Here is an 8,944-nt window from a genome sequence, read left to right on the forward strand (position 1 = left end):
TTAAATTACTCATTTAGCTCTCTAAACTTGTCCCAAGTTCTCGTACATGTCACAATACTTTTAAATTACACACTCAGATCCCTAAAGTTGTATTGTTGTACCATTATGGTCCATCCACCCCTGTACCATCATCCTCACCTTCGTCAAACCGCACATGCCCGCCTCACTCGCGTAGCCACGCAACGCTGCACCATGCATGCCTATGTTGCATCGTTAGTGCGGTGCCGCACCCATGGTGCCACGCTAGGCCATGTCGTGCTCGCCGCACCGCCATGCTGCATGCTCCACTCACCCTACTGCACTACAACAACGACCCAATTGTTGTTCGAGGGAGGTGAAGAAGGATGGGAGTGCAGGGAACTAAGTGTGAAGAGATGGTGAGAGCATGAGCTCCTGCTCGACGAGGGACCAAAAGGAGTGTGGTGGTGGCTACGGTGGTGTTGAATGTGATTGCTGTGAGGCAAGGGCCGATGCCACAGTGAGGTGGAGCAGGAGCAAGTCAGGCGGAATCAAGGAGGGAAGGCTTGGCTAGGACGTGTGGTAGAGCAAATACGACAAGAACGCCCAAGCCGTGAAGCAGGTCCTAGGAAGCTAGCTATTCACATGAAACACATTGTGTGGGGAGGGGATGGACCTTAATGGTACAATAATACATTTTGGGGAGTTGGACGTGTATTTTTGAACTGGGATGAGAACTTAGGACAAGTTTAAGGACCTAAATGCGTAATTCGGGATCTGGATGAGAACTTGAGACAAGCTTAGAGAGCTAAATGCGTAATTTGAAAGTATCGGGACTTGGATGGGAACTCGGAACAAGTTTAGGAAGTTGAATGTGCAATTTAAAAGTACCGAGACCTATATGAGAACTCGAGACAAGTTCGAGGACCGCCAGTGAAATTTACTCTTTTCTTTTCTAACACCTCCATTGTTTTCATTTTCAAACACCTCTCTCTCTCTCTCGAGTCGTCCCAGCCCAGTCACCATCGTCTCCTTCCTTGGTTCTCGCACGCTTCAGTCACCCCTTGCCTTTTCGGTTACGGCTTACGCTACGCCCACCTCCACTGAACGCCACTGGCTGCTTAGGCCTTGTTTAGTTTCTCAAGAATTTCACCCTAAACTATCACATCGAATCTTGCGGCACATGGAGTAATAAATATAGACGAAAAAAAACTAATTGCACAGTTTGGTTGGAAATCGCGAGACGAATGTTTTAAGACTAATTAGTCCATGATTAGCCATAAGTGCTACAGTAACTAACATGCGCTAATGACGGCTTAATAAATTCGTCTCGCGGTTTCCAGACGAGTTATATAATTAGTTTTTTATTAGTATCCGAAAACCCCTTTCAACATCCCGAAACATCCGACGTGACATAAAAAAAATTCATTTCGCGAACTAAACGTGGCCTTAGCTTACCTGGGTTCCTATTTTCGGGTAGGTTTTAGGTTCAGCTCCCGAAAGGGCTTCGCTATGCTTCCCCTTCCCTTCCTGTCTTCTTCCCTGGATGAAACTGAAATCACAGCACGTTGTTTTTTCAAACCACACGATGACACGGCAGCAAAACACACAGAGATGAAGGATTGAACATGTGACACACGTTGGAGAGAAGGGACAAGAAATAAAGGTATATAACACTAGTGGAGGAAGAAAGCTCTGTCCACACCATATACCTCTCTTGGTCAAAAACAACCACATCTTTTACTTTTCGAGAAGTTTTTACAGTTAATAATATTTATAGAAAATATCATCAATATAAGTTCATGACTTTTTGAGAAACAAGCGGTGTGTTTGGTTTGGGTAATGGACCCGTGCGGAACGATCCGACCCTGTGTCCGAGCCTATACGCAGCATTTGGTTTGCAGCATGGAACAGACTCGTCCGTCGCCAGGTGATTCCATACGCTAGTATAAACGCATGAGCCTATCCGCAGCATTCTGAGGAGGGCAGATAAACGAAAGAATACAGGCGAAAAGTGCGAGCAGAGAAACCAAACACGACTACGATGCACCAAGTGATACCGGATAGACCTTCACACGGCGTGAGCGGGGCAACCGATCACGAAACCATCGGATGACTCAGTCCGAGCGAGGTGGTCCTCTAATCCAAACAGCGTCCTGTCACTATCCGATTCTAGCGGGAGTAATCCATGCCGGACGAACTGATTCTGGATGCAGCAACTCCATGAACCAAACACGCTGAAGATGTATAATTATTTTGCGATGGATGAAGTGTGTATATATACAGAGTACTTATTATAAAACTAGTGGCACACACACGCACAACAGCAACTCGGTAGTGGCGATGGTAAATGGCTGTGCCCATCAACGGCGACGCGAGGAAACCCGTGACAGGGAGGCGGCGCCGGGAAAGGAATTATGCATATACACTCCTACAGGAGAAAGGAGGAGACGAATTTGACCCGGCGGGCCTAATCTTCTTGTTTTTGTTTCTCTTTCACGCATCATTGGGTGAATAAAAAGAAGGCAACAAAGCACGTCAGAAAATTACCGGTCCTCTTCTGATAAACTACGGCGCAGCGCAGATGCAGGGGCAGGGCACAGAGGCACAGAGGCACAGAGGCTGCCGCCGAAGCCGACGAGAAGTCCAGCTCGGCGTGGCGCACGAAGCAGAAAGCATGCACATGAAAATACGGGGCAAATACTCCTGCTTTGAGCCGAGCTGGACAGTTCAGTAGGCGCCACCACCGCCTTGGGGCCGGTTTAGTTCGCAAATTTTTTGGCGAAATGCTACTGTAGCATTTTCGTTGTTATTTGACAAATAGTGTCCAATCATAGTCTAATTAGGCTTAAAAGATTCGTCTCGTGGATTTCGTCTAAACTGTGTAATTAGTTTTATTTTTTATTTATTTTTAATGTTTCATGCATGCGTCCAAAGATTCGATGTGACGGGGAATCTTGAAAAATTTGGCGTTTTGGGTGGAACTAAACAGCCCCTTGATATACAACGCACAGGCGACCCAGTGATCTGTGGTCACCACTCCCAGCTCCCAAGCTGAGCTCTGAAGAAGAGAGAGGCCTTTGTCTCTCCTCTTCCTCTCCTCTTGTGTTGTGCTGTTGTTCACTCCTCGCCATCAACCATCATTCAGCTCTTCCCCAACCTTTTCCTTCTCCCCCATAGGGGGCCTGTGCTCCTGCTCGCTTTGGTGGTGTTGCTGCTTTTCCTCTTTGTTAAAAGGCTGCTCCCTCCGTCGTCTCCTTCCCCCGCTCTCTCTTCTCATCGCACTGGCTTGGCTGCTAAGGTCAAATAGCCATCCATCCATACCATACGCCTCTTTCCCTTTCTCTTTCCTCTTTAACCTCCCCTTTCTTGATTTCCCAAGCTGCTACGAGGCTCCGGTCTCAGGGTGCTGTGCTTCGCATGGCCATGGCCTCCGCGGCGGCGGCTGCTCCTCCTCCTTCCAGCCACCAAACCGGGCAAAAGCGCCGCCAAATCTGCTTCTGACCTCCCCACCAAATACCCACCCACCACCTTCTTCCTTCTTTCTCTCTTCTTACAACAGGAAGTAGCTCAACTCACAGTCAGCTCAGGCTCATCTCAGCAAGCTAGCAGCAGCAGCGAAAGCTTGAGGCCGAGCTGCGACTGCGCGAGCATAATGGAGAGCAGATGGCGGAAGGCCAAGATGTCGCTGGGGCTCAACCTCTGCGTCTACGTGCCCCGGACGCTGGAAGGCGACGACGCCAGCTCGCCCAACACCGCCTCCTCCACGGCGGCACTCGTGTCGCCGGTCGCCTCCTCGTCGTCCGCCGCGACGAGCACCAACACCACCCCGACGGCTGCTTCGGCCGAGCAGAGCAGCGCCAACGGCAAGGTGAACAGTGGCGGCGCCGGCGCCGGCGCGCTCATGCCCACCACCCCGACCCCGACTTCCGCCGGGCTCCGCCTCTCCAAATCCGGCAGCAAATCCTTCAAGGTACCGTCCGTCCTCCCGTCTCCGTCTCCTTCTCCGTCTCCATCCATCGATCCGCTGAAGGTTGCAACTTATTGCCAAGATCCACCCATATAATAAAACTCCAAAAGATCACTCTCCTGCTTGCTCTGCTAATTTATTATTTTGGTCCTTCAAATCTTCAACTGCAGTAGCAGCCTGGCAGGTCAGCTCCAAACAAGAAAAAAAAATTATATTCACAGCAAGCGCTGCAGTAGTTGTACACCTGTGCTGTGATGTTCTTTTGCTCCAAATGATGCATGCAACAGTGCTACCAGTAGCTTTCATCACACATCCACACACGCAAAAGGGGGGCTACACTAGTAGAGAAAGGGGATGCAGGAGGTGGCAATGGTGGAGGAATATCATCATGGGGTCCTCCGCTCCCTGCTCTCCTCTCTCACATTCCATAGTCCATAGGACAGAGGACATAGCCATAGTACCACCACCACCATACCCCTCAGGCCCTCTCCCATTCATCATTCACTTTTTTCCCTCTCCCCTTTTCTCCTCCATAGCCTGCCCTCTAGCTTTACTTCTTTTTGTGGAGGCACAGCATCCTTTTCAGAACAGCTCCGGCACTGTTCTCAGATCCCTTGTGCGTTCTTGCTCCAAACTTGCACGTTGCAGCACAGGGACTCTACGGATTCCCGAGAGCCCACCACCGGCTCGCTTTGGGGCGCCCTGATGACAGAATTGCAAAAGAAAGGATTCCGACCATGGCCCAGTTGCAAACCTGCAATACTTATTAATTGCAACGTCTGCAGCTACTTGTTTCGGACACGCTGCTAGTATTTGGTTTCCAAACTGCTTGCCTGAGGTCATCGCCCCTTTATTCTTCTTTTTCTTCTGGACTGAGGTGTATTAACTAGTCAGCAATAACTAATTCAGATTAAGGCATCTAATTCTATGGATAATATTAAGATTAGTTTGACCATGGGCTGCCTATGGCTACATGACTGATTGTAGAGGTAGTTTTTCTTCAAAAACCATGTTACTTCAATATAATTTCAGAACGGTTGCTTTCTGGCTGCAAGTCTGAAACTGCGGCATATGACCACCGTTTGGGATCAGCCATGACAGCACTTCAAATATAGAGTACTTCTTTAGGACCAAAGTATCAAACAATTTATCGACTTCCTCCTCACTGTAAATTTATCTATGGAAGATGTGTGATAGGTTTGATGTCTGTTTCTTCTTTACATGCTTTTACCATTCTTAGATTAGATGTCTATTTCTTATTCTTATACTTTTCACCGCTTCTTTTCCAGAAAACATGTGCCATATGCTTGACCACAATGAAGCCTGGTCAGGGCCATGCTCTCTTCACAGCAGAGTGCTCACACACCTTCCACTTCCATTGTATTTCGGCAAATGTTAAGCACGGAAGCAGCAGCTGCCCAGTCTGCCGTATCAAATGGAAGGAGCTCCCATTCCGAGGTCCCCTGCCTGCTGAATTACCCCAAGGAAATGTAAGGATCAATCCAGTTAATGGGTACCAAAATGGAGGCCATATGAACATATTGCGACCACTTCCCCGTGCGCGCTCTTCTGGCCGGCTTCATCATCTGGCCACATTGCTGCCTGACACAGACCCTAGTACTTTCAACGATGATGAACCCTTGGATTTGTTGTGTGAAGAGGCTAATGACACTCAGCAGGGCTGTTTGAGAACAGTAGAGATAAAAACATATCCAGAGTTCACTGAAGTACCTGAAAATACATCAGAAAGAAACTTCACTGTTCTAATTCACCTTAAGGCACCCCTTGCTCAGGATCTGCAGTCATCCAGCAATCTCGGAGATGGCAACGGACTAAGTACAACTCGTGCCCCTGTTGATCTCATCACAGTTCTTGATGTCAGTGGAAGTATGGCGGGTACCAAACTTGCATTGTTGAAGAGGGCTATGGGATTTGTCATTCAGAACCTTGGATCCTCTGATCGGCTTTCTGTCATCGCCTTCTCATCATCCGCACGTAGGCTCTTCCCACTTCGTAGGATGACTGAGTCTGGTCGGCAGCAAAGCTTGCTGGCTGTTAATTCACTGACGTCAAATGGAGGGACCAATATTGCAGAGGGCCTCAGGAAAGGCTCCAAGGTGATCGAAGAACGCCAGGCCAAGAATCCAGTCTGCAGCATCATCCTTTTATCAGACGGTCAAGATACCTATACAGTCTCACCAACTGCTGGTGTACACCAAGGAGCACCAGAGTATTGTGCGCTCTTGCCATCCACTAATGGTAACCAGCAGGTACCTGTTCATGTCTTTGGATTTGGTGCTGACCATGACTCCGTCTCCCTGCACTCCATCTCACAAACTTCTGGTGGGACCTTTTCATTCATTGAGACAGAGGCTGCTATTCAAGATGCATTTGCGCAGTGCATTGGTGGGCTTTTGAGTGTAGTTGCACAAGGTCTGCATGTTAAGGTGGAGAGCCTCCACCCTGACGTGCACTTTGGCTCCATAAGATCAGGCAGCTATTCTAGCAGAGTTTCAGATGATAAGAGGAATGGCTCCATAGATGTCGGGGACCTGTATGCTGAAGAGGAAAGGGATTTTCTTGTGTCTGTAAACGTTCCACCAGGCTATGGGGAAACCGCACTTCTCAAGGTTGGCTGCGTCTACAAAAATCCACTCATGAAGGAGACAGTGAATATGGCTGATGTGCAAGTGAAGATCTCCAGGCCAGCATTCGTCTCAGTACAAAGCGTGTCAATCGAGGTGGACCGCCAGAAGAACCGTCTTCATGCAGCCGAGGTGATGGCTGAAGCAAGGTTTTCTGCAGAGCGCAGTGACCTGACCAACAGTGTTTCTCTACTCGAAGACTGCCGGAGAATGATCATGGGATCGGCATCAGGACAGTCCGGTGACCGTCTGTGCCAAGCATTGGATGCTGAGCTGAAGGAGATGCAAGATCGGATGGCCAATCAGCAAAGGTACGAGGCATCCGGTCGGGCATACGTCCTCTCAGGCTTGAGCTCCCACTCATGGCAGAGGGCAACCGCACGCGGGGACTCGACGGACAGCGAGAGCCTAATCCAGGCCTACCAGACTTCATCCATGGTGGACATGCTGCTGCGCTCGCAAACAATGAGCCGCTCATCGACCCCTCGACCAACTCCACAGATGAGGCACGCTAAATCATTCCCAGCACGCCCGCAGCCAAGGTAACTGCACTTCGGCATTGCCAAGAAGGATTCGCCTGAAGCCTAATTTGCTTGTTGATGATGGACGACGCAGTTAGCGTCCTCTAAATTCTTAGTTTTGTGGCGGGAGGACGGGACCAGGGTATAGTTTGTGTGGGTATAAGGGGATGTAACGGTGTAAATTTGATTTGGGGTGGTGGAGGTAAATGGTGAGAGAGGTAAGGTATTTTATAATTGGGGGTAGGGGATGGTATACGTCCTGGGAGAAATGGGCAGGGGGGTGGGTTATTTTTTTTTTACCGTTGGTGGTGACTTGGTATACTCTAGTATTGTACTAGCTCCTTTGTGTGGTGATGTACATAAGGGAAGGGTATACATTTGTGGACTCTGAGGAGGGATGGATTCCTAATCCTGATCCTGATCCTGATCCTTGCAAGGTTTGTTTCTTCAACCTGGAAATGGAAAAGGTTTGTTGCCTCTTCCTGGAAATGGAATTAATGATCCTGCTGGGTATTTTTCCTTGTGCCTAGAAATCTGGTTACTTGATCAATGATCATGTTATGTCCCATCTTGCAAGGAATTTTTTGGAGGCACTGCTACTTGATAGATTACTGCCTGCATCTTGGAAATGCTTCGCTTACAATGAACACTCCTTACAAATTTTTGTTGATCCTCGTTTGACAGTGAATGTCTGTCCAGAGCAACAACACGGTACATGGGAATAAAATACTACTACCTCCGTTCTAAATTACAATTTTGATGTTCTACAATGGCCCTAACTCAAACAATCGTAAGTTTAGCTAAATTCACAGAGAGAGAGTGTCAACTAACCTCATCGGAAGATAAAAACGGTCCCTAAACTTAAATCAGTTTGGCGAGATCAAAGGACGCGGAATATGTAGAGATCCTGACGCCATGCCGAGAAATTGCAGTGATCATCTAACCTGATTGTAAGAGGCGGGGTCGTCGTGAGGCCCAGTCGGTTTCCCTATGACGCGGAATATGCAGAGATCCTGACGCCATGTCGGGGATTCACGCAAGCTGCGGAGGAGGGTAAGCCTGCGCTCGCCGCCGACGCCCCGCCCCGCCCCGGTCGGCAGCGGCGCACCGCGGAACGCGGCGATGGGGAACCGGCCGGAGTCCCAGAGGAAACCAGAAGGAGAAGTGGCGACTCAGCGGCTGCTTGGGCTGGGCCGGTTGCGTTTTTCCATGACGGCGGGTAGCAGGCTAGAGCGCCCCGGCGAGAGAAGACATCTCGTGCCACACCCGGTATGGCCCGGGCCATGGCCCGTTTAGAATGAAAAAGGAGGCCCGGTTGGATCGTTGGACGGCGACGCTTGAAGTTGAACAAGCGGTTGGTGAATTGGCGTGTGGGCTGACGCGAGTACGCGACGTGGACGCTTCAACTGCAACGGTCGGGTCAGGAGCTCCGGACTGACCTGTTCCTCCTACCGCCCGACTCCGAAAGCGATTCGTACGTGCGCTGGCGCATACATACGCAAGCCCTGACACCCGGATATTCTACGCTGACTTGTACGTATTTCCTTCCGGATACCACCGGTCCCTCCTCCTCCTCCTCGTGACCTAACAATTTGGTATCCACCGGGATCTTCCAGTGACTCGTACGTTGATACTCTCACGTGCGTTAACGCTAGCATTTCCGTCTTGTTCGTTTTGGTTGGATTGACTTATAAGTTATGACTGAAATTATTGTTGGTTTGGTGTGAGAAAAAAATACTGTTTATTGGCTGATAAGCAAGGCTTATATAAGCCAGATACAGGCTGCCGAACAGGGTGGTCATTGCTAAGGGCATCCGTAATGGTTGGTTCATAAGCTAGCTCTAAGCATT

General features: G+C 49.4%; 1 protein-coding gene across 1 annotated transcript; it reads left to right on the forward strand.

Annotated features, from left to right (window-relative positions):
- Window positions 1-2,972: 2,972 nt before the first annotated feature.
- Window positions 2,973-7,583, forward strand: LOC136478307 (E3 ubiquitin-protein ligase WAV3-like). The gene is made up of 2 exons (XM_066476706.1): window positions 2,973-3,931; window positions 5,218-7,583. Exons 1-2 carry the CDS (start codon window positions 3,614-3,616, stop codon window positions 7,117-7,119), a joined length of 2,220 nt encoding a protein of 739 aa, XP_066332803.1. The 5' UTR covers window positions 2,973-3,613; the 3' UTR covers window positions 7,120-7,583.
- Window positions 7,584-8,944: the final 1,361 nt, after the last annotated feature.

This window comes from Miscanthus floridulus, chromosome 8, assembly GCF_019320115.1.
Source record: "Miscanthus floridulus cultivar M001 chromosome 8, ASM1932011v1, whole genome shotgun sequence".
Taxonomy (NCBI): domain Eukaryota; kingdom Viridiplantae; phylum Streptophyta; class Magnoliopsida; order Poales; family Poaceae; genus Miscanthus; species Miscanthus floridulus.